Here is a 26,467-nt window from a genome sequence, read left to right on the forward strand (position 1 = left end):
TGGTGCAGCTCCTTAGCTATCCATGGAATTAGAGTTTCAACACTCTACCTCTGCTCTGCTAGTGCAGGATGCCACCCCTTTCCCATCAAACCTGAACAAATGTTATTTGGTTTATGGGTTTCCTTGGCCACTATCTACTATTCTGTTATGTAGCAACAGTCAACCCTTCTTCACACACGAGCTGCCACACCTGTGTTCTCAAAACACCACTGATGCATTCTTTGAAATAAACATTTTGGTGGGCAGGAAGGGAATCTGAGTCTTGTCTCAAAATTCCCACTGAAAATCACTACAACAGTCTTGTTCTGCCAACTGTCTGGAAACTGAATGCAAGATTCTCTTTCGTTCATTCCCTGCTCCAAAGAGAACACTGCTTTTGAAATGTTTGAACATTGATGTATTTTGATGCAACTGTGGGAAAAGGGAAGATTTTTTTCCATGTGTGAACATCTGGCCAAGGGATCTTTATTGAAGACATGAAAAGGAAAACAGTGATCATCACACAACAGCTGTGTGACTTTGAATGAACATTGCAACTGCCCTGTCTTGTTTTCTATACATGGAGACTAAAGTGACACTTAATAAGCTCATTACTCACTGACAAAACAGTTTTTGTGTGGAACTCAAATCTCTTCTTTCCTTAAGATCAACTCTAATGTTCAGTCTTTATTAGACTTGAAAAGTCTCTATACATACTTCCAGCGTACTTCTCCTCTCTACCACTGCCATTCCTTTCGTACTAATTTGCTGGCAATTTAAATAAGCACTGAAACAGTGCCAGCAGTAGTGCATTTTTCTGGAGTGTTCATTCCCACTGTTTTCAGAAAGTTGTTAACAAAAATTTATAGCATTTGGTTTTTGAAACAGAGCACATCCCCTCTTCACCTAAGAGGTTAAACCAAAGTTTAAGGAAATTCCTCAGGAGTATGCTTATGAAATAGGCTCTAAAAAGTAAAAAAAACCCAAAAAGTCAGAATGATTTGTAACAAAAATAGATTTTTGAAGCTAAAATTGTGGCACACAGTCATAGCTGGCCCTAATAACAAGTTACAAATACACTGTATTACTTTAAAATGTTTGGGAAACATTTGTTTTGATTAAATATAATATTAATCTAGTGCTGCCAAAATGACTATTTAAGTCTTTAATTGTGCAGGCTTTTTTAGGCAGCATTCTGGCAGGTGATCCCACATTTGGAGGGAGTGTCCAGTCACTCTAGTTTCTAGTTCCAGTCTTCACTGAATATTCATAAGGGGAAAAAAAAAAGTTCAGAGAGGAGACAGCATTGAAATAACTGTGGAATTCATAAGCTTTGGCTTCTTCCCAAGTTAACAAGCACACAGACATTTAAGAGATTCCTTTATGCACAGATACAGATAAAGAAAAACACTTTCTAAACAAAAATGTGCATTATGAAAATTGGCTTCTCTTTACTTACCTGCCATTTTGTTTTTGAAATATATTAATCTGACTGTCTCCAGGCCTAAAAGGTTTAGTGATCCTTCTGTATTCAAGGGTCGTACCTGAAACAAGGAAAAACAGTCCTTGTAACACTCTCAAGAGTAACAATTCCAAGTCATTAAAGCCACAAAGAAGAGTTCAAAAGAATTTTAAACTCTTTTTTTGAGAATGAGTACAGAGGGGGATGCCTAAAATTCCACTTCAAGACACAGGCTTAACACCATTCCTCCCAGCATTTAAATGAATAGTTGTCTTAGAAGTCCACTTCATATATCAACTCAATTTTTTCTATTAGATGTACAAAGCAATAAGATGAGCTTTTACTTTGTGTTAGTACCATGTCACAATAATGTTCTGCGGCTTGATAAGAGGACACACAGACTGCTAAAACCTACTGGTATTTGTGATTTCCAACATAAAAATGAAAGAAGCATTCTACACTCTGTAAATTGTGTTAGAAACAGACTCTTCATAATAAATGGCCATTTTTGAGACTCCTAAGTGTAGAAATTTTGTTTGCTGAAAGTAGCTTCACCCATTAAAAGGGAATCCTTGAGCCAAATATTATTCAAAGTACTAAATCACATTCTACTGTGGAGGAAAAAAAAAATGCTCGAACTGCTTAATAACTCGGAAGTTTAGACACCAGAAAGAACTTCCCCATAAAAGTCCAGATTGGTCTCTCTTCAAGATGGTTATTAGCTGAGCACCTTGATCTTTGCATTATGTATCCTCACAGCACTGCCAGAATATCCTGGTCTGCATCTGGCACGTGGGAAATTGATATGCAGAGACTGAATGACCAACAGAAGACCACAGGGGCAATGTCCTGCAGCTCTGTGTCATTGGAATGCCAGTAAAGGAATTGTGTTGACCCTGATACAAAGCTGGAGTCAGTCTAAACCACAGGGAAAAAACCTGACTTTTTTCTTTCCAAATACAGCAGAGCAAACACCTTCTAAATACCCAAGGAAGTGTCAGTTTTCAGAAACATCTTCCTTTTGATAAGAGATCCAAACTGACATCATCCTGTTCTTGGTGTTCCTACTGGTTGAAACAAAATGTTCTAACCCTGTCTATCTACACTATGCAGCAAGAGATGGAGACAGATTTTTGAAGGCCTGTGTAATTATCTTAACATCCACCATCCTCTGGTAATAATCACAATAGTTCCCAATGAAGCCATATGTAATTAATGCCAATTAATTCCTCTCATTATTGCAACAGTATGAGTAAATCTAACATAGCCATATGCTCCAGATTGACCATTCATCTAAAACAGTGCAACCACATCAAAAACACATTTTCTATCTTCTATTTCCAACAAAAATGCAGTAGTTTCTTTGCAGTAGCTCTTCTTTTAATTCAATTATGTTTCCACAAGCAGTTTTAATGATGGCTTCTAAAGCAATACTGGGTCTAGACATATTCCTTGGCCCATACTGAAATGGGAAGTTACCTTTTTGAGAGGAATAGTTTGAATCCACTCCATGGAGTTCACGTCGAAGATATCAATTGCATTTTCACTGTACACAGAGAGGTATGGTGCATTGTAACCTGGGAGGGAACAATGAGGAATTGTGTCATGTGCTTTTGGACATGGCCCAAAATAGACAATTTCTTACAGTTTAACCATATTTATTTAAGAAAGCAAAACCAGTGCTCCACAATCCAGCAACAAGCTTTGAAAAATGTGCTTTAACTCAAAAATTACCAAGAAATTTATTCTGAAGGCAAACCAGCACCACCCAAAAAATTACAAACCTCCATGACTTTTCTTTTAACTTTGCTGAAAACCTAACTACTCTCTGAATGGTAAGACATTAAGGTTTACTCTGCTGAATACTGATGTATTTCAAAGGTTTTTTCCTCCTAAAAGCCCCATTTTTAATAAGAGCTCGCATATTGTAAATGATGTGACAGGAAAATACTCTGCTCTATTTAATAACTGTCACTTGAATGAACTGAGCTCTGAGTTTTTGGACTTTGCACTAAATGAGCATCACTTGGAACTAAGCACCATGACACAGTCATAAAAGTCACGTTTCCTTAACTTTAATTCTCTCTTCTCATTTTCTGGATTGTAAAGAGAAATCTTCTGCTACTTATCTGGCACATTTCCCCAGGATGAAATTTGTTTCACTGGGACCACTTCTAAAGGAGAATTCATTATTTCCATGTCGGCAACAAGACTGCCACAGTCTGCCAAGACTAACAACAGCATCCAAGTTGTGTTTAAATGTAACAGCTTTCGCTATAAAATACACCTCCATTCTGAGTTGGAGTCATATCAAATCACTTAATTTCAGGCAATCAAAAAACTGTCACAAATAACAATGCAAGTATAGATGAACTATGTGTGAAAAATACACATTTTTCAATCTATCATATAGCCTTTTGTTTTGATTCATTCATTGTCTTGAGTCCACTTTAATAATCAATTGTGTAAAATTGCTTGAAATCCAGAAGTCGCAAACACCCTGTACATGTTGCTCCCTCTATACCCAGAAGGGCCTTCACTCAAAAAAGGTGAAATACTCCTTCCCTTTCCAGTGTGACTGGACTGCTGCCAGAGTGAGGTAAGAAGGCAGACTGTTCTAAAAATCAACACAGAATTGGGCTTATTCACTACTCTGAGTGCAGATTTGGCTAATCTTTATCTGCATTCAGAAAGATTTTAAAAAGAAGAAGATAGACATTCAGGTTTGTCTTTTTTTTTTCCCCTTGAAACTGTCAAAATGATAAAGCCCCAGCGTTGAAATAAGGTGCTATAAATGTTTAACAGACCTTGGTGGAAATGAAAATCTTGAAAAATTACAGTAGTTTTCCTTAAGGTTATGAAATATATTTTTTATATTGCCTCCTATGCACTGTATTTTGGAAGGGGAGAGAGGGACAGGAGGGAAACTTGGTCACTTTTTGAAAAAGGAGAGAGGAGATGAAAAAGAAAGTTGTTGACAAAACCTGCTGAGGAAGAAAGCATGAACAAATAAAGAAAGAAAAGACAAAACAGACTAGTAAGTAGGAACAAATACCATTAGAGAAAAGCAAGTCAAACTACCAGAACCTAATGACTCTCAGCATGAAGAAAGCTGGAACCACAATGCAGAGCCAAAGTACAATCACATTCCAAACTTTAAATAACAACAGTCCAGCACTGGTGGTAGCAAATACCTAAAGTTAGCCTCCGTTGAACCTGAAGCTTTTGGCTGTTTCAAGAGTTAGAAATCCTGACTCATGATTCCTCTTTGTGTTCCAGCAAGTACAGGTCAGTGCCAGAGTTATTGAAACTAGCATGAATGAGGATTAAAGCCTCTGGCTAGATTAAAATGGTGACAGGGGCTGAGAGCATTCTTTAACCTGTCAGGTAATTAGCCCTGAACTCCACCTCCTGAGGATATCAACACAAGCAGAGATCACTTCAGTGGACAGCACCAAAGACACAGACACACACACACACACACACACAGAGCACAACTCACAGCAAGAAGATGGAGTTGCGGGCCACATCAACTCTTGCTGCCTGGATCTTCGGCCCTGGCAGTCGACGTAAACCCCGACGCTGCTAAAACACAGCAGGTATTCTTTATTTGAGATCTCGACTGCACAGATGGCATCGGTTGGCTGCTGTGAGATAAACGAGAGCGTGTGGTCGTCCGGATGGAGCAGGCTGTACGGGCTGCCCTCTCCATGGAGGGGGTATTTTAGGAAACCTGACTGGTAGCCCACACAGAGACGGTCACTGAAGATGGACATCCACTGGACGTTCCCCTGCACCTGGATCTCCTTGATCTTTTTGTGGCGCGTCTTGCTCTGATTTAGTTCGTAACAGAGCACCTGCCTTTTCATGGCTACACACAGGCAGGTGAGGGCTCCATGGCGCACGTGTCCTGAAATGATTGCCTGGCAGCCTTTGGTCTCTGCCAGCTTATAGAAGTCAGTCTCCCTTCCATCCAGGGCGGCCATGGGGAAGAGCCGCACGTGGCGGTTCCGTCCTGAGATTACGGCAATGAGCTGCTCGCTCGGGATAAGCTCGATCTGATGAACCTTCTTATTGTCACCAACACGGATAATTTCTGAAACAAAAATCAAAACAGCCCCCCCCCCCCAAATTCAAGTAAGTAATGGTGAAGTGTGAATTGATTATAACATGTATTTGTAAAGATGAACGAGGAAAGAAACCCAAGAAATCCTCTTTATTGCTTCCCTGCAAGATTAAAAAGTACAGAATCTAAACTGGTATTTTAATAACACCAGATATGGCAATTCTGAATAAACCTTTGGCTTTTCCTCATCAGAAATGGGAGGAGCAGATATGATGCAGTAACAATAACTGTATTATTTCAGTACTAATTTCAAAAACAGTTTATAGCAAAAAAATATTGAATAAAGGAAAAGCCTCAGAGCTGAAACATACAATTAAACATGTCATTTGTTGAATTAACTTGGGCAATCTGTTAGTACATCTTTCAATACTGCACAGAAGTTTTCATTTCCAGTACCAATGAGGAGGTTACACAAAGGATTAAGCCATGATTCTTGCTGAGGTGCACAGCAGGAAATTAAGATGAGTGAGGCTCCTGCTGAATATACAAAGGAAGTGTTTCACTGTGAGAGTAATTTGCAACACGCAGTCCAAAAAGATCATGGAACCTGTGTCCTTGGGGATTTTCAACACTCAACTGGGTAAAGCCCTGAGCAACCTGGTCTGAAATCAGCATTGAACCAGTCTGGGGGAAAAAACTTCAACTGCATTCCAAAAGCTGTATTTTTGTCATTGGAAAGGATATCCAAAGCAGAAAGCACATAGAACACCTTCTGGTCTCTCATGGAGCTGTCCAGCTGATAATGTAGTTAATCATGAAAAAAATCAGGAAACCAGAAGATACTGAGTAAGAAAAAGAATGACTTGGTACTAGGGAAATTATTACCAGTTCCTAGTTTCTTACCATCTTTGGTGACATGCACAACAAACAACCCTTCTTCATTTCCCAGAGCTATTCTTTCATGGTCTACGACATTAAGGAAAAAAAAAAATTATTTTTCTTTGGAAGTACTTTATGAATCATGTAAACAGTAGCAATAATTCTCATTAACAGAGACAGTTTTTATAATATATTGAAGTAATTGTATATAGGGGCAAACCTAATATATTCATGCATTTTAAAAAATTGGCAACCTCCCAATCTTTCAAATTTCTGAAAAAAGAAGTCTTTTCCCATTTCTCCTGTTAGTTAAAGTAACAGCTAAAAACATAATTTTTAACAAACTGTTCAGACAACTTAGGTCTAGTACCAACTTTGAAGTAACTATATTATTATATTGAAATAATTTACATAATCAGAGTTTAACATATTTTATGCAGTAGTATTTGAAATTACTAAATTCAGCCTCTGATCTTACATTTTCTCTCTGGTCCTACCAGCAGATTTTGAAGTGAGTGACTTACACCTACTCTATAGTGCTAATTTTGCCCAGTTAGGGAATTATGTTTACAGAGTAACAAAAGAGGAATGTCCAATTCTCAGACAAAATTATTCATAATTATGAATATTGGTGAATAATTATGAATATGGGTGAATTATTTGTGATTATGAATATGGGTGAATAGAGGGAATACTCTTAAAAGATCTGACAAAAGTGCTGGGTACTAACTTGCACTTTTCTCTTAGGCCCATACACATTTCCATATGGGATAAAATCACTACCTATTACTCTCTATTCAATAGAAAACCATCTAACACTTTTTTTCCCTAAAAAAATCATGCTTTTAGTATGCCCATTTTTCTTAGAGCTTTCTTCTTAATAACTTCATACCTATGATTGCTGCTGACTGTGTTGTTTTGATGAGGGGCAAGGTGCTGTCATAAGCTTCTTTGGGAACATAGACCGAGCGGTCTTTGAGTTTGTTCTTCTTCAAGATCCTATGCAACTCGTTCAGCACGCCCACCCACTTGCTTTTTTCATTCTCACCGTCTGCTAGAATCAGGATTGAACACTTGTTACTGGATGCGGAGAGCTGGGAGGCTGTAACCTGCAAAAAAAACCCAAACACAGTTTTAAGTCATAACTGATAAATAATTTCCTCGTGATCGTTTTTACAAGGGAATCAGATGCCTCTAAGTGCCCTTTTAATTAGCTGTTTGAATTAAGGAAGTAAAAATTTCTCTTCAGTTAATAGAAAACACTCTTATCTTAATCAAGAACCCACAGCAGAAAAACAGGTGTGAATATTTTAAAGAACAGAGAAAATGTTGCCTTTATTTTAAATGCAGTTGTATTTATTTTATAATTCAGGAATGTCAGCTCTAAACAAGGTAGTCAATTGTTTCTCACAGCAATTTTATAACAAAAAGCATTTTTATAAAGCTTTCTGAATTTTTAAGAGCTATAGATTTCATTAATAATTTAATGCAATAGGAATGGTTTTTATTGAAAGAATGCTCTGTGATCCTTTTCATGCATTTGATACAGCAATTACAGATAAAATGGAAAGCCCCTTTTGTGGGTTTTATCTCCTTTCATCCCACTGAGTGATGAATAGTCTAAAAACTGGAAAAACAAGGACTGAAATAGAAAGGCACCATAAAGAAATGATAGAGGAATTGATAAGACATCAAGGAGATTTCACAGAGGTCAAAGCTTTAACAGAAAATCTAACAAAAATAAGAATATTAGAATAAGCCAATGATGTCAAAATCCTGATACCAGATACTAGACATAAATTTTGATGAGCATTTTGCACTAAATTTCTATACTGACTATCTGATGAATGGGAGTTTTCAGATATACAATGCATACGTTGAAAAAAAGTACAAAAAATAAAGACTTCATCAATAACCCAGTCAGTTAAATTGAGAAGCAGAGGGAAACTTGAGAAAATGAAAATGTACAAGGTCATGATGAACAGAAGAACTTCAAATGACTAAGAAGAAGTAGAGGAAAATACATCTTATTGTGAAGATTAAAAAATACAACCCACATGGAAATGAATGCTTGTCTAGATGTACCAGTGCTATTTTTACCACAGAAATGATATATGTACAGATCCCTATGCACTGCTGCTGCTGCTGCCATGGATTCCCAGGGGCAGAACTTGCCAAAGAAATAAAATACTGGCAAGCTGTCACACCACTGATCACCCTGTGAAACCCTGCACGTCTGGGTTAGTAGGGTCAGGATGTAATACTCACCCTAAAGATACACGGGATATCTTTCCGATTTGCATGGATGACATCGGAGGCCAAGACAGAACTCACAGAGAATTCTTCATCCCTTATGGAGACCACAAACAATTGGAAAACAGTTAATGAGCAAAATCTGTATGTTTGGATTTTACTTTTCCAGCAGCCTTGCTTAGTGAAGGACATAACAAGTCAGCACTGAAATCTGATTTTTAGAATTATCCTTTCATCTGTATCTGAAGATAAACCTCACAAATGCAATGTTGCATAATTAATTCCTGGTAAATGCTGATGGAGATAAATCTATTCAGATATTCTGTAACTGTTTTAAATCTGTATAAATTAAAACCTTTGAAGAAAAAAGTCCAACTTAAAAAATAAGTGGAACAAAGAAACCTCTCCAACTCTCATAAAAATCCAAACTCACCTAGAAGCTGTAACTTACAGTAGTTTGGGGCTTCCTGGATGAACTTAGATCAGAGACAAGCTTTACTTAGTTGCTATATTAAATAGTTTCAGCCTTCAGTGAGGCTGGTAGTATTTCAGTAATACTGAAGACAAAGTGGAACAAACTATTCAGCCCTTCTGAAGCAAAAATTATAATACATTTACCCTATAACAAAGTTTTATGTCTTTCAAAACTCTATTCAACCCCAAAATTGTGTTATTTTTAGCTCTTTATTCATTCCTGATCTTCTGCACAGATGAACAGATGCTCTTTGCACATGATGTAGCAATGGAAGTTTAAACATCCATATAGGAACAAACAAGTGTAGTTCAGGCTAACTCCAAATAACTGCTAACTGCTGTTTTATTTTTTTATCCCAGAAAATTAATGCCTTTCAATATGGATTACAGGGTTTCATAAAAGCTCTGGAACTTGCTTACTGATTTGACAAAAAGGAAAAGCAGAACAAAACCTCCCAGTGCCTCTGCAAAGCTCCCACCAGCAGCAAACAGCTTACCTCATGTCTATGACCTGACTCACTACCACGCTGGGCTGAGATGCTTTTCCTTCTGCTACATCATACAGGAAGAGTTTAAAATCACAGATCACTGCCAGCGCTCTCTGCCAACCTTTCTTTACTCCAGCTGGCTTTGGGACCTTTAGAAAAATAAATTCTGATCAACTCTCTGTAAGTTTAGATGCAATCAAAAAATCAAGCAGCACAAAAATCAGTTTGCTCATCTGGGCTGGAAAGTTTTAATTCAGTGATGATGTTAAGCAACATAAGCAAAAGCCCAGGAGCAGTAAGACCAACAATGACAGACAGACAATATTAATAAATTAATAGCATCACAGATTCTTTTTTCTCATATCACAAATTCATTCAGAGCTGTATTAACAAACATGGAGAAAAAAAACTTGTCTCTAGTTGGCCACAGAATTATGGCCAAAAGTATGTTGAGTAAATCTTTTAATATTTCTGTGCAAATATCCACACCAGTGACCATAGACAGTACTAGCAGAAAGACTCAAAAAACTCGCAGGACCTGGAAGATGATCTGATCTCCAGAGATGGAACTACTCAAGACCAACCAAAAGCACATTGACCAACACAGATGGAGAGAGGACTACTGCTGGCAATGCTAAGAGTTACTGTGTAAACATTTACATCTTAGTTTCCAAAATGCTACCCTAATATGTAATTGAATCTATCCCTCCAGTATTCAAAGTAATACCAGCTCTGGAAAACAATGAATTTAATGTAAGTGCCCCAAACGCAGCTACCTCCTACTTACTCGGACATGTCCTTCATAAGCTGTTCCTATGCCTTTCTGTGGATCTATTCCCAAAGGTCCCTTAGTCTGCTCAGGAGGGATTGGACATACTGCAGGGGCCTTGTCTGCACAGGTCACATGGCAAGAGAATCCACACACTTGTGAGGAAGAGAAGAAACAAAAAGATTTGATGGTTATTTCTGGTGCGATGAAAAAGTTGTGATAATGATGATGAGATTTACAAAGAAATCCCCTTTCCTTTTTTGACCAGCATCTGAATAATCTCACTGAACTTTGCTACAGACAAAAATATAAGTCTGCACACAGCAGAAGTTCATGTTTTTATCTGCTTTAAATCCCGCATTTCTCTTTTTCACATAGTTTATGGATACACCTGCTTTCATCCAGATAAGAAAGAGCCTAAGATAATCTCTATGATGTCCTCTAGGCACAACTATACTAGTAAACAAAAAAATTGAAAAATCCTTTAAACAATAAGCATCATTCTGCATGCATACAAACAAGAATAATTGCCGTTCAGTACCAATTCTGTTTCTTTCTGGAATAAGTCAGAATAGATGTCTTAAATTTTGCCATGCAGCATAAAGCAAATCTGGTGTCAGTATACCTGACCACTCAGGGGGTCACCTGTGGGGCCACCTGTGGCCCCTTATTACTATTCTGAGTACACTGAACTAAGCTCTTCTACCAGCAACTGGAATAAGAGTGTCCCCAGGTAACTGGGCAATCTCTTATGCATGTTCGAAGTGCTTGGCTTCTACTATTAAAGACTGAAGCATGAGAATATACTGTTATTCAAAATATAAGCAGAAGACTCCTGCATCACCACACTACATATCCTATGCCATCTGCATCTATAAGAACTTCAGTTCACACTTGTTTGTGGTCTCCCATGTGCTTACCTTCACAAGTACAGCCCTGTCGTATCAGACCAACCATCAGGGATGTGCACTGATTGCATTTTGTTGGTGTGTTAAAGGATTTCACTACAAACTGGTGAGCTTTAGGCTGTGAAATGAGCAGAGGAGGATGTTACCACCTGTAACACTTCTCAAGTACAGTTATTTCTTTCACAGACCAGAGTGCAGAGGTGCATTTCATAAGGCAGCTTGTTTGTGCTTACTGAAATGAGATCTGGGCCAAAAAATTTCCTTGTAACTGTGCCCACTGTTGATAATTTAAAGCATCCTTTGTAAACAAAGCCATACCAAGCCATGGAAACTGGACCCTGTCTCAGAACATGAGTTGCTTCCATTGCAGATAGAAAAGCTGCCCAAGTGATTCTGTTACACTTTAGAAGTTGAATATGTATAATCATGTGCTCAGTGGGGACCTGACTGTCACCAGGTCAACCCATAACAGCATTTCCTAAGCTGTAAATTCAGTGCTCCTCTGTCAGGAGTACTGCCTTAGTTAAAAGAAAAATAGCAGACTTTTTCAAAATTTTAAATTCTATGCCAGAAAGCCCTGACAGAGCCCCCTTTTATGGTGTTTAGCAGGGGCAATTCAAAACACCCAATCAAAAGGCAAGAGGTGAAGATGATAGATGAAGTTGATTTTGAAAAGGTTTCTCTTTTTTTATTATTCCTTGGGAACACCGAGTAAGTGGTTTAATTCTCTCCCTCTCCTCAAGGATGGCCATGCTGATGCTGCTATATAAAGGCTAAATGCCTATGTAATGTGGCAGGATGACTCACAGATGGCCTTATATAAAATCCAGGAAGCTGCTTTACTTTCCTATAAAAACTCCCTGTGAATAACTACTGAGGAGAAAGGCCAGAGCATAGGGTCAATGCCAAGACTGTCCAAAAAACCTCATCACGTACGTGATCTCAAACAAGACAACTTTGCAGACTACTTTGGAGAGTAGGCATGTTAAAATTTTACTCACTTCCCTGTTTTTCAGAGCATAAGATATCACAGCTAAGGGCTCAAACTTATCCATATTTAATGACAGCTTTACTGTTACAATGGCAGCATTCTGTCTACAGAATGTTCTGTTTTTAGACTTGCAGGGAAACAACACTCAGTTTTAAACACTGATGCAATCAAAAAGTAAGAAGGTTCTTTAGGGGACATAATAAATTATAAAGCAAGTCATTACTTACTGAGCAAAATGTTTGCAAAAATTTAATTATGTAGACAGTAAAGTCCATTTCACACGATTCCAAGTGCACTTCAAGTATTTTTTTAATTGATCTACTAAGATGCTGCCAACAGAACACTGTCTGCTCAAAATTTCTAGCTCTCCTTTATACAAATGAATCTTCCGCTACTTTGCAAGTTATCAAAGTAGAGAAACAGATCTGTTAAAAAGGCTTACTTCTTCACTATTAGTTGCAGGAAAAACGGTAATTTTTAAATATACAGAAGATTCCTAAACCATTGAGTCATTTTCCAAATTTTCACAAGAAGTTTTTTCCTTTAAAGCTTGTATTTATTCTTCATTTGCTTGAGTAGGCATAATCCACTGGGAAACAGCATACACTGGCTCATTCAGCAACAGCAAAATGATTGCAACAACTGATGGAAATCAGTATTTATGCAGGTAAAAGCCAAAAGTCAGGAAAATTGGAAATCTCTTTCTGTAGTGCTCACTCTGCACTGCTTTAAAATAGGCAAATCAGTGGTTTCATTTTTAGGGATACTCTTTGCCTTTTCTCAAGAATAAGCATCTAATTAGCACACAGACATGCTAATCTGAAATTTTCTTGTATGCCAAGAGTAGAAAGGCATGTTGGTCAGACATATGCCAGCAAACACTCTCTTCCTAGGATGGCACTTTCCTTTCTTCACATTCTAGCTCATTTACCTCTTTCTGATGTCCAAACTACTGTTTTTCCTACAATCAAATGCCTGTGGAATTCCTAGTGCAGCTTGTCACACTCCATAATGTAAGAACCAAGGCTTTTAAATTTTAGAGAGCAACCAGCTTGCACATAAACACCCCTTCTAGGCAGCTCTGGTAAGATCAGTGTGATAACCAGTTCTCCTGAAGCTGTAGCCCGGGAGTGACACACTGCCCTTGCTACACAGAAAGTGTGAATGCTTGACAGGGTACCTTTGGTGCAGAGAGTCCCGAGCCAATATACGCTGTCCTCATGGTCGGTGTGTGCATTGAGCGAGGAGGATGATCTGCAACCTGAACAGAGCCCCCAAAGGATCAATCAGACATCAAGAACACACTACCAAAGAAAGCCTGGATAAAGGAAGAAGAGTATGTTGTCCCACCCACCCCATTCCCCAGCATCCAAGCCATGAAACCAAATTGATTAATGCAGGACTCAGAAAAACAAATCTTATTTCTCAGTGAGATTCATCTCCTAAATGTCAAAACTAACTTCACATTATTTGAAACATTTGATTGGACATTTCCTAATATAAAATAACCACAACATTATTTTTTTTTTAACAGGGAAAGGAGATAAATTAGTACATAAATGTATTATTATAGTTGCAGAGTCTGGCTAACATTTTGTAATAAAAACACTTCCAGCAGGGCTTTAAAGTGTATTTTTACAAACTACACTATCACATAATCATTGTGCCAACATTTCTTAAATATTCATAACTGAGGATATGTTATGAAGAGAGACCATAACTAATAATTGATTCATAGTTCCCATCCCTATTCAATCAACCATATGTGGAAGGAAATACAACATTCCCTAAAACACAGTTCCCCACTAGTGCAGAAGGCTATTACAAAGTCCTAAACAGTCTTGCTGCAGAAGAACAGGCTTCATCCTAAACAAAAGACTTGCAGTAGTCATTTTTATACAAGTGAAACTGTTACTCCTAAAAAAAAAAAAAAAAGACAAAAAAAGACAAATATCTTTCAACACTGAAGTACCTCAATCGGTTCAATCTCACTAGCTGTAGAAGGAGATCTTGATCTTGAATGGAGGTGAGACTTGCTGTCTTCATCCCGTGATGGAGTATTAGACAAAGTAAAATTCTCAACTGAATCAATCTAGGAGAACAATTCAAGAGAGGAAAAAAAAAAAAAAAAAAAAAAAAAACAACCAAAGAAATAAATCGAAGACATCATTAAAAAAGAATTCTCAACTCTTACCAAAATAAGATATGGGAGCAGTAGAATTCCTAAGAGAGAACTGAGAGGATAAAAGTTCAGTTTTAAGCAACTTCCTAATTAAAAGCAACAAAATGGAATGAAAATTATTGCATGTAAACACGCCAAGGCTTCTGCTGAGAGGTGAGCACATGCATAAGAGCTGCTAGTTCAGGGCCCTGATAACCACTTGAAGACACTTGGAATTCAGCATTTTTCAAGGGTGAGTATTTTCTAAATGCTACTGGGTTTTGTCCACTGGTAGCAGGGATTTGTTAGAAGTGAATTTTCACATAGGCCATGTAAATTCCTGCAAACATTCAGGAGAAAACAAGGAGAAAAGGCAGAGCAGTGTATATCCTGATAATTATATTCACAGAGAATTGAGGGGGTTTTGCACCCCATGTGAACTACAGAAACATCCTTGCCAGGAACACAGATTCTTCTGGGGAATGTTTTCCTAGTCCTTGATATATAGAATGAAACTAAGCCCAACACAGAGCTACACGTGAACAAGGCACATAAGTACTAAGAGGCATCCTGGGTAACAAGTCATCTTTTGTTAGTAAAGCTGAAAAAATCAGAGAAGGCAGGATTCTTCCTCAGAAACAAGACATCTCTGCAAAGTTTCCTATGTAAAATTATATTAGAAAAAAAAAAAAAAAACAGGTGAAAATGCTTTTCCCCACAAATAATAAAAGTACAAGCTGCTGGCCTCCAGAAGGCTCCATGGCATGCCTCTACTTTCTGCAGCAATGCTATCATCAGTTCTTCATAGCTAAGGATTTGCCTAGCTTGCAGACAAACTAAAATATGCAGCCATGTTTGCAGAAAGCATTTGAACATTCCAGTGTTTCTCATCTCATTTGCCACTGACAATACCAAGAATTCCACAAGCTTTACTGCTTTTTGGGAATCAATTATATTTGTCAAGCCAATTTCATACATGCACATACAGTCCTGTTCTTCAAGAGCTCAGTCACAGTAGTGAACAGGTGCAGTTGCTAGTTTGTTTGGTTTTGGGTTTTTTTTGTTTTTTTTTTGTTTTTTTGTTTTTTTTTTTTAATAGTGAGTTACGTTTGATGGCTTCTAGTTTTACCATACTCTTCCAAAAAATTGTCTGGTGGAGAATGCTCATCAGTTTAATCAACTTGGGCATATTAACATGCCTGCAAGCATTTCTGAAATGAAAATGGGAAATTCTCACACTGGGATACACCTGTTAACTACACAAAGATCATGTGTTTCAAGCATTGAGGCAAAAAGTAGCAGTAAAGCAAACATTTTGTGCTCAGATTTATCAGAAGCAAATAATAATTGAAAGCTTTACCCAGTATTAGAAACACTGATGCCTTAAGTAGTAAATCCTCAAATCCAACACGTTTCAATTATTTTGAACTTCTTTTTAATCCAGTCTAAACATGTGAAAACTTGGAGTCCACACAAAGACTGTTTAACCTTCAACAATTCTACCTCCTCCTTAAAAATGTTACTAAAAAATAAGCCCAATGAGTAACTACAGGCAAATTTTTTCATAGCAAGAAACACACTCCTTTTTCCTACAAGTTAAACTCAGAGATCTAATCTATCATTTCATAAATGTTTCCAGACACTCCAAGGGCTTTCCCTTTCAAAGCAGCATCTGCATACCAAAGAATTTTCATGGTGTCGATGAAAAAATGTAGTACAAGCCTGGTATCAGTGATGGAACCTTTCTGGAATGTGCTACAAAGCCTTTGTGGTTGAAGACAACTGCTGAAACAGTAACAAATGTATTTTCACTTTACTTACAAACATAAAAAGCCCACAAGAAACACAGAACCTGATCCACCATTGCAGAAGGGAATTTAATCACCACCTTCATTGCAGAAACAAGGGCCTTGAGCTGTATTGCTGCAGTGATCTTGAGGTCCTGGCTTTAATGAGAAGAACCAAGTACAAAAGCAACCTGACTCAACTATGGTCAACAGTTTATGAAGACCATGTTAGCACCTTTCAAACTGGTTTTAAACTAATCCACTGGATTACCCAAAGCAGATTTCACTATTTCCTACCAAACTGCAAGAGCTTTGCTGTCTTCCACAGGACTGTGCAGGTCTGAGCCAAAGCTGGCCAGTGTATAAACACATCTGGAGCAGAGAGAACTTCTGAACTGGAGGGACCACCAACAAAAACAACCAGTTACCATAAGCTTGCCTGAGAGACTCAGCAGTGTGCTTTGAACTGCATGGCTAAGGACATCAACAGAGCTCTCAGGCATTACTGCTTCTTTATTGAACATTCAACAGAAATGCTTTATCCCTTCCATCATATCTGTATAAAAGAATCAGAAGTGGCAGTATGAGATTAAAATAGACATAGCATAACTGTTTGGAATTCATCCTCACTGAGTCTGCTTTGATAACACGTGTAAACAAGTGCTTAAAAACCCACCTTGATTTTTGAAACGGCATAGACCTTTCCAGCTTAACCAGCTACAACACAACCGTCTCTGTTTTCTTTGTATTAATTTTTCCTATCCTCCTTGATGCTCCATTTACTCAATTCCCCAATTCATGTTTATTTATCTTGGTACTGTGATATTTTCTATCATTTACTGTGAAGTTCCCCCCAGATGCCAAACTTTGACTTTCTATGGGCAATTCCCATGACTTAACACATGCCCTCTGCTAAGGGCAAGGAAACAAACAGGCCCTCATTTGATGTTTGGTCATCTTCCCAACCTGCATTTGCCTGATCAGCGTCCATATAGAACTTACACATTAAAATCAGAAAGCACCCAAAGCACCTTCTCCAGTTTCAGAGATATTTTGCTCATGGGGTTCACTGAAAGGGGAAAGCACCCAAAGCATCTTCTCCAGTTACTGTGAAATTCTAGTCATAGGATTGCCAAATGAAATAGTCCAAAAAGGTTTGAGCCCACAGCTGTAAACAACAAAAAGCACAGCAGCAGCAGCAGCAAACAGCAGCAGCACAAGACATGCAGTGAGGTAAATACACAATCCATACATTAAACATAGGCATGGACACAACAGGCAAAAAATAAAGGGCCACATAGAGTAAGACAGCCTCTTACACGTCTGCCTTTGTTAGCTGGAATACAGGAAGGAGAGCGCTTTAACAAAGAAAGGAGGAGAATATGTTACAAAACCAAACAGTGACACATACATCACCTCAGAACTTCTCACTCTATCTCTAGAGGTAGTGTTTAGACACACACACAAGCATGTTCACTGTTACAAGTATTTTAAAAACAAGCTATTCTGGGCCAACAAGAAGGAAGCAACATTATAAAAAAAAAAAAAAAAAGGGAACAGCTATTCCAAGTCAACAGTTTTACACTGGACTATAGCAGTGGAACTGCAGACTACACTGCACCATTAATTTGCAGTTGGCATCTCTGTGCTTGAACAACATGAATAAAGTCATCTATTGGAGGCACAGTATGTCCAATTTAAAGTATTATTATGAACCAGACTTACTCAACTTAATTATGAACGTGCAGGTAAAGTCAAGGCTCTCATCACACACCACTATGACTTACTCGGTTCAATAATAAGAATTCAGAACATCATTTATTATTCTGTGGCTAGTTGCAGAGTTCAGATTTGTTTAGTCTAGCTAAAGCCCATGGGGACTGCATGTGAGGACAGACTGCAGAAGGACTTAAGAAATCTATTTCTAATTTCTAATGTGTTAGCAACAGGGCAAAAAATAGTATTTTTGAGCATGTGGGAAAAATAATTTTGTCAAGGGAAAATGGGATTCCATTTTATTGCTATGAAATAATCACAAATTCATCCTTAAATAAAATGAGTTGACTGCTTCTCACAACTACTGAGATATATGAAGATCCACCTGGCAAAAAAACGAAACCCAACACTTCCATTGTCAGACACTTCTGGTGAACACAGGAGACTTAACACCTAGACAGTGTTATTGAGACAGCCTGCAACACACAGGAGAAACAGCAGCAGGGTTTAGTCTCTTACAGTCACTGGGGGTGACCTCCCTCCTCACCAAGACTGGAATTCAGGGACTGTAAACACATTCCTACTGCCCTGTGTGCAGAGGGCATACCAGGATTGTTTCTGAACATGTGGGCTGTCACAGCTATGAGGATTTAGGCACCAGTTCTGCCAACCTGACCCAGCATCTTTTCAAGACAGGAACCAACAGTGAGTGCTGTTCATCTGAATAGTGAGCTACCACTTTCTCCTTAGCATTTACAGGCTACAGAGGCAGCAGGACATCTATTTTTATTTCTCACCAGCAGAAATTGCAAAACTACTGTTTTCCTCATTGGAAAAATTAGAATTAACTCCAGTCATTCAGAGAATGCTATAAATAGTTATGTTATTTGGATGGCAGACACACAAGACATACCAACCCTAGGAAACCCAGTGCAGTGTGCACATCTGTATGCTGAACAGACTTCAGAGATCCTGCAAGGAATGCCTTGCCACTGCATCTGCACATTATTTTACACACACTCTGTCCTTCCTTAATGAGGCATAGGGTCTGAAGAAACAATCCAGGCCAACAGAAATATTTACTTGGGGTTCTTGGTTACAAGAGAGGCTTTCCTGAACCCCATGCAATATTGCAGCACTGCATGAGACTGACCTGAGGAGTTCTAATCCTTCCTTGGTCTTAACGCAAAGACCCCAATGAACCCTCACACTTCTCAGGTTTGACTGAGAAGTTAATTCTTCTGGAGATGCTGCAAGAAACACTGCCCTTCAAGGTAACCACTGCCAATAAGAGTCATTGGGAAGGGAATGGAGGTCACATCCAGTGGGCAGGGAGTTTTAATAGCCTTATTTTAATTCAAGTCTATCTAATGTATTGATACTAAACCAACTCAATGAGCTAAATCATAAATAACCATTCATTTAGATAATTCAGACTATAAATTATGCTATGAATCAATCAAGTGATTGTCCAGTAAATCAAAGATGCAGAACTGACTTTCACAGCACAACTGAATGACATTACTTTTCATCTACTAACACAGATAACAGCTTTATCTCTCTTTCTAACAAAGACAGAATGTCTTGTATTTCTCTGCAAGGTGCTAAATTCTGCCTTGATCTTAGAGACATGAGGCCCTGGCTAGTCCAGCCCAGAGATGATCTTTGCCCAGTGCAACTGAGAAAAAACCACTCCTGCTGGACTCAAATTGAAGATGGAACAGAGAAGGTTTGACTCCATGTGCAGGAAGCTAACTACAGGCAAACAATATAAATATTAATACCTGAACCTTTACCCAAGACTAAAAGGTCTGCAAAGATCTGATCTGGGTGGACCAATCAAGAAGAATTGCTATGAAAGGATGTATGCCAGCAGTTGAAAATTACTCACTTGCATAAAGAAAAAAAAATAGTGAAAATGTTTGTGGAAAAAAAAATGCTGCCTTCTCAAAAAAAAAAAAAACAAAAAAAAAACCAAAAAAACCCACCAAAAAACAAACCCCAAAAACCCCCAAAATATAAGCAACAATAAATACAGAATAAAGTACTGAAGCCCTTCAGAATTAACTAGAGAGCAACCAGGAAAATATCCATGTCCTAAGCTTCTCCTTGCAAAATAGAACATTATCAGCAACTGCCACATATGTCCTTTATTTCTCTTTTAATAGGTTTCAGGGGAGTGTTTTAGATATTTTTAAAGATAAATTTCTGTTCAAGAACCTGCTTATACAAATGAAGTGTTCCTAATACTCAGGTAAAAGAGAACATGTTTTCTTTAATCCAGATAAAGAATATAAATGTTATTTGTTTTTTGTGGATTTACATGACAGGAAACCGTACCTTTTTTTTACGCTCTTTTTGTGTGTGTGTGTAAGAAAATTCCAACACTATCAGCAAGCCAGAAGCTTTCTGTATGCTATACAAAAAAAACAGGTAAGTGCCTTCTACTATGACACCACAGATGAACCTTCACATTTTGTCTGGGGTATAAACCTGATTTACAGAGAAAAAGCATCCAGAAGACAAGCATTTTTTCAGAGTATGTAAAAGGAAATGAAAGCAGCAGAAAAGGTTCATATACCTCATCCTCTTTGCTACACCCTTCACAGCAGATATTTCTCAAGCAATATTAACTTTATCTAATTTCAATGCCAATAGAATAACACTGTGTTAAACATATGTATAAATATGTGTGAATGTATGAATGTATAATATGTATAAACACATCCACGAGCACAGACACACACACAATTATTCCTACAGAGCTGTAATGGATGGGGCTCTATACATCTGGATTTCAAAAGTTTTATTAATAATTACTTTTATGGGCCTACTACTTCAGTTTGGGAGAAATATAATGCAGTCAATTTTCAGCTTTTAACTCAATTCCCTAAGTATGCAATTAACAAGATGGAATATTTAAACAGTTTAAATATTTAAATATTTAAAAGTCCTGACAGAAAACCTGCACTTCAAATGGCAATAAAAAGTAGTAAGTTCACTTCAGTCAAAATGAAAATGACATCTTACAATGCAAGCTAAAAAAGAGAAAATATTTTACTTGAGCACACAGCAATTAACGGTATGGAAGGGTAACTTTTTAAGAGAAGTGGTTAGAAAACTGATGGAAACAACTCATAATAAAGGAATAATATGAAGCAAAAGAATTAAATACATAAATGTGCTGATGATTTTGCAACTGTTTTTCACAGGCCATATCAATAGACAAGGCCTAAAAGCAGCTTTTGCCCATCAGAAAAACTGTTTGCAATTAAGAATTCTTCAGCTGCACCTAAAGAAAAGCATTTATTTCAAAACAAAACACCTATCTATATAAATAGGTGTAAGAGTGCTATAACAGAAATACTTTGTTCTCCACTGCACTCGCAGATTTTTTAAGTTGACTGCATTAATGTTTGAATATTCCAAATCAATCAACTGATCCGTTATTGGGGGATTTACTGGGTTGAGAGTCAGACTTACGTCATCCATAAAATCAATCAATGAGGATGAAGAGGAGGAAAAGGAATCCTATTTTAATGAACACAGCAGTAAAAAAAAGAGAGAGAGAGAAAGAAAAGGATGAAGAAAACTGTTCAATATAAATAAAAGTGCAAAAATAAAGAACTGTAAATAACCAGTGGCAGTAATAGTTACCTCAGTAAGTTATTATTAATTGCCTTTCAGAGACAATTAATCAATGTACTATCTGTAAAGAAACCAGTGTTTTTTCAGCATTTACTCAATAAAGTCTTATTGCTATACTCTCAACAGGATTCTTATTCTGAAATTAATTTATAACATAAATTATTACAAAGGAAATTAAAAAACTAGGTTAATTGTGAGGACTTCAAGAGAGAACAATGAATTAGTGAATACATAATGAAAAGAAAGAGAATTTTTGGACATCAGTAATAGGAAGGATTATGCTCTTTCATAGCTAAATGCGATGATGCTGTATTTGCATCAGGAAAAAATAGACAAAATTTAGATTAATGTCTAACTGTAAAGGTGGTGCCTTGTATCCTCTGAATTCAGTTTGACCAGTAATTCACCTCAGCTGTTCTTTTAAAAGAAAGATGATGCTTTCCTTACTGTTGATTAGAAAAGAAGACAATAAATCTATAGTATTGTTTCAATTTTTTCCTGCCAGGCTTTCTACCTATTCTGGTCTTTTGTCTGGAAGTGACTAAAGTATTAAACAGATTAATTTTTTAACTAAAAGGATCTGTGGAGAGGAAATGAATAGCAATTATCTGGATTTTACAGTTCTGTGTAAAATGAACAGATGATGAAAACAACCTAATAAACAGCACTAATGACTTCACGGGATAAAATTAAGGATGATTTAGTATTTTCTTGTTTTTACCAAACTACTGCCTTCATTACTTAGCATTTTTCTGAATACAAAGAAAAGCCATTTGAACAACTATGCTTTTCATGTTCACTGCAAAATCAGGCAAATTTCTGAATTCAAGGTTTTAGACAGAATTCACTGTGATTACAAGTGTTCAAGAGAAGACAGCCAGCACTGTAAACAATAAATAATTATTACACACTAATATTATTGGTGCAATACAAATAAAATACAGGCACAAACCCTCAGCAAATATGCACAGAAGCTGCACACAACAGTAGTTCCACTGACTAACAGAGTTAGAATAGCTGTGCACTTACTTCAAATTGATCCAGAGCAGAGGTAGGCGCATTCAAAAATGCCAAGAAAGAATTCTGTGAGTCTTGGTGCTTTACACCTAAAAAACAGCAGCAGGTTTATAAGCTACAGCAAATATGACCTTCTCAGGGAGGACCTTTGCCTTGCTGAATTAGAATTTTGAGTGTCCACCTGAAACACCTATGTGCTTTGAAATAAGCTGCACATTTGGTTTATTTTCCATAGTAAATGATTTTTTAATGGACAAGCACGTGTTTAATCAACTTTTCCCAAGCTAGGATGTGTGTGGTGTGAGCTCCATGTGGAAACACGCTCTTGTGTCCATGTCTGTTATGCAGAGGGCACTGGTTTCTAAGGTGCCCGTGTCCATTTGCACCACACACTAATGCAGCAGGTGCCACCCCTGCCCTGGTGACAACGTGGGATGTCCCAGCGTGGCAGGACAGCTGGAGCCAACAAAAACATTGCATTTCCAAACAAGATGGGTTCCTTGAGCCATGCTCTGTGCCTGCCTGCCACCTCTCCCTACTGAGTGCCCAGCAGCTGCACAATCCTGGGTGCAGATCAGATGTTTCTGTCACACCACACATCAAAGCGATGCTCGGCCAGCGAGCAGAGGGGGAACACTGCATCTCCCGGAGCTGCAGGGACTGCCACACCTCAGCTCTTACTTGAACTTGCTCCAACTGGTATTTTTTATTTCTTCTTTTTTAATTTAAGTTGCTGTGTGGGTGTTTACACTTCACAGATGTGTATGAACTCTATTATTCTCAATGCTATAAACACATTATATATGCACATATATATATGTATGTATTTATTATGACCAGAGCCTGCACGACTGTGTGCATCTCAAGACAATGATGCTATCAGAAGTTATCTATTTCTTTAAAAAAAATGTCAGTGTCTTGCTCTAATTAGCCATATCACCCATATATTTAAAACCCTGGGTTTTAAATATAACCCACAGTGAATGAAGTTACAAAGAACACTTTCCTCTTTAAAATATAAATACACTGAAATCACAATAAAATACTAAAACAAATTTTCAAACTACCGCCACTTTTATGGAATACTCTCAGCAATCTTTTCCCCACCTGTCTAAATTTCTGGAATGTATTTATAAACAGGAAAGGATTATGTGCTAATCCAAATAATCCCTTCCTAGAAATCAATTTCCACACACTGCAAGTTACTCTATCACTGTACCTTGACTACATTTGAATCTTCTATACAGTTCATAATTCAAACAGTAATATATTTCTTCTTTTAAGAGAAAACCAAATCAAAGGTGGTAACGATTTAGATTAAGGTGTATTTCTATCAGACTATTTGAATAATTGCAGTAGAATATTACTAATATAATTCTGTTAAGAAATATGACTAATGTTTCCTTGAACAGTACTTTTTTTGCTTGCTTGTTTTCAGCAAAGAATAAGTGTTTATTTCACCAGAACAATAAGGTTTTAAACACTGGAAAAAATATAGGGTAAAAATATGAATAATAAATTCGTAACATTATTTAACAAAAAGGAAGATTTCAGAAGTCAAGAAATCATGCATAATATTTAAGGAAGCTCAAGAACATATAAATGAAACCTAAACAGGACTAAGTATTTTTGTCTCCAGGGAGATGCTATCAAGAGCTTCTCTCCAAGCACTTGGAGGAAGCATAATCCTGGTATCAGTGCTAAGCATCAAGATGAGGGAGTACTAATTCCCTAAGTCTTATTTGCTAATTACACCGTTTTTTTAACGTTCTGTATAGGTTTGAATTATTTTTACCAGTCAATCAGACTGGGAGGCCTATATATAGGAGATTAATGTAAACTTTAATACTTTATTGACCAACCAGCCATTAAGTTGGAAAAGCTGAACAATATTTGACATCCCAATGCAGCAATTGTTGCCAGGGTATTTAAATTCTGGAATTCACAGAACTACAAAAAATTAGGTAATTCCATTTGGCCTGAAAAATACTTCTTCCCATGTGGCTCATAAGACACAAATATTAGAGCTACTACAGAAACTGCAAAGAATCAGCCAAATCATTATTCAACGCTGAATGATTTTTTTTCAATGCAGAATTACCAAAAAAGTCTCTTCTCCCAGCAACAATGCAAAATAGTGTTGGACAGATGCAACAGTAACCCCAGAACATCCTCTTAATACCACAGCAAAGCACTCATGACCACACTGCTCGCTATGTGGCTGCAAAGTCTATCAATGGAGCTATCCCAGAAACAAAGAAATGCTATCAATTCCTCTGCAGCTGTTTACTCTCTGTGTAGACAGGCCCAAAACACTCAGAGATGAACAACACTATGATCAGTACTGATGTCTAAATACCTTCACCCATCATAAAGGAGAAAAGGTTAGAAATGTATCTATATTCTAACAGTTTTCTGTCAGTAAATCACCATACACAGGCCAAATAAAAACAATGCAGTCTCAACTCAAATAATGCCTTCAACTGGTTCAAAGGTACCAAGAAAACTGAGGCATATTACAAGTATCAGAAGTGCAAATGCAACTACTGTGGGTACATCTTGACACATAAGTGTTGTGCTCATATGTTGGTATCATATTTTAGTTTCAAGGTGACACTTGATTGATAAGATGCACCCACCAATGTGACACACTATTTACTTGGATATCAGTTGCCATACCCTTTTCTGATCTAAGCTCTTCTGTCTCCTTTTTCAGCCTTTCGATGTCTGCCAAAAGCTCCATGTTCTTCTTCTCAGATTCTTGCAATTTACTTCAAAAGAACACAAAAAAATGTATGTAAGTATTGAGAACCCAAGATACAAGTCACTCTTGCTCCTGATATCTTCAAATACCAGAATAAATCTACTGGGACCTGCTTAGTTTACAGAAAAAAAGCCATTTGTATATTAAATAGGTTCTAATTTCTAAGCAATTGTGAGACCTTGTATCCTGTGAATGAGAAAAAAAGACTGTATGTATTTTTATGTTTGAAAAAGTCCTGTTTTTCATTAAAATTTATTTGCTAATTAAGTAGCTGTGACAGTAATAGATTCAGTTGAACTATTTTTTTTTCTCAGTTCCTTTACAGTTACTTGTTCCAGTGCTTTCTGACTCACAGCTGAGAGGTAACTCTAGTCTGCAATTTCAGCACATTTCTCATTCTTGCCTGTCAAAGCAAACACTGGTTCTCCTGTTCCTACAGGATTTCCAATGCTGCCTGTCATCACATTACCTGGCCTGAAAAACATTCAAGGTAGGTGAACCAGATGTTCCCATTTTACAGGTAACACACTCGAGTCTCAGCTCTGTCCTACTGCTTTCCTAAAGCTGCAAAACACAGCAGTGCTCTGAGCTGGAGCTGGACACCTAGAAATGGAATGACTTCCTACCAACCCCTGTTTCAGGCATTACACAGCTCTGAATAAATTCTGTTGTGGGGGTGGTGAGGTAGAAGTGAGAAAGAGGAAAGAAAGAGTCTGAGGAAGGAATAAAAGAATTCATAATAGTCCATTAACCATTGTTACTTCTTACTGTGCAAATCAGTATGCAATAATTAATTTTAGTCAGCTAACCCAGTGCAGCTGTCAGCAGAATGGGAAAGAATATATTCTAAGACACAAACCCAAACAATGGATTTGGATTTGTTATCACAACTAGGACAGATCGTATAATTAAAGAGAATGTGTTCCCTCTGAAAGTCTTCAAGATCTCAACTTTCCCCCATTAAGTGCTCAGCTGTTCAAACAATGAAGACAGATGCTGGGGTTTTTTCTCATCTGGGTGTATGAAACTGGCATATCATTCATAATCAAATTTCCACAGACAAGGTATATAAAATAATGATTTGATGACATTTCCTGGGAGATAG

At 37.5% G+C, this 26,467-nt stretch overlaps 1 protein-coding gene across 4 annotated transcripts in view; it reads right to left on the minus strand.

Moving 5' to 3' along the window:
- CDC42BPA (CDC42 binding protein kinase alpha) overlaps positions 1 to 26,467 on the minus strand; it is a 179,699-nt gene that overhangs the window by 19,569 nt on the left and 133,663 nt on the right. For 3 of the 4 annotated variants that reach the window (XM_053972807.1, XM_053972809.1, XM_053972806.1), the window contains 13 exons: positions 25,278 to 25,369; positions 22,611 to 22,687; positions 14,242 to 14,361; positions 13,450 to 13,530; positions 11,291 to 11,396; positions 10,389 to 10,525; positions 9,611 to 9,750; positions 8,655 to 8,736; positions 7,279 to 7,495; positions 6,411 to 6,473; positions 4,944 to 5,537; positions 2,921 to 3,018; positions 1,439 to 1,523 (listed from right to left, as the gene is read on the minus strand). In XM_053972807.1, the coding sequence (XP_053828782.1) occupies positions 1,439 to 1,523; positions 2,921 to 3,018; positions 4,944 to 5,537; positions 6,411 to 6,473; positions 7,279 to 7,495; positions 8,655 to 8,736; positions 9,611 to 9,750; positions 10,389 to 10,525; positions 11,291 to 11,396; positions 13,450 to 13,530; positions 14,242 to 14,361; positions 22,611 to 22,687; positions 25,278 to 25,369 (1,892 nt within the window). Of the gene's footprint in view, positions 1 to 1,438; positions 1,524 to 2,920; positions 3,019 to 4,943; positions 5,538 to 6,410; positions 6,474 to 7,278; positions 7,496 to 8,654; positions 8,737 to 9,610; positions 9,751 to 10,388; positions 10,526 to 11,290; positions 11,397 to 13,449; positions 13,531 to 14,241; positions 14,362 to 17,536; positions 17,576 to 22,610; positions 22,688 to 25,277; positions 25,370 to 26,467 lie in introns of all 4 variants that reach the window. The other variant, XM_053972808.1, reaches the window with a different exon arrangement.

This window comes from Vidua macroura, chromosome 3 (genome assembly GCF_024509145.1).
Source record: "Vidua macroura isolate BioBank_ID:100142 chromosome 3, ASM2450914v1, whole genome shotgun sequence".
Taxonomy (NCBI): domain Eukaryota; kingdom Metazoa; phylum Chordata; class Aves; order Passeriformes; family Viduidae; genus Vidua; species Vidua macroura.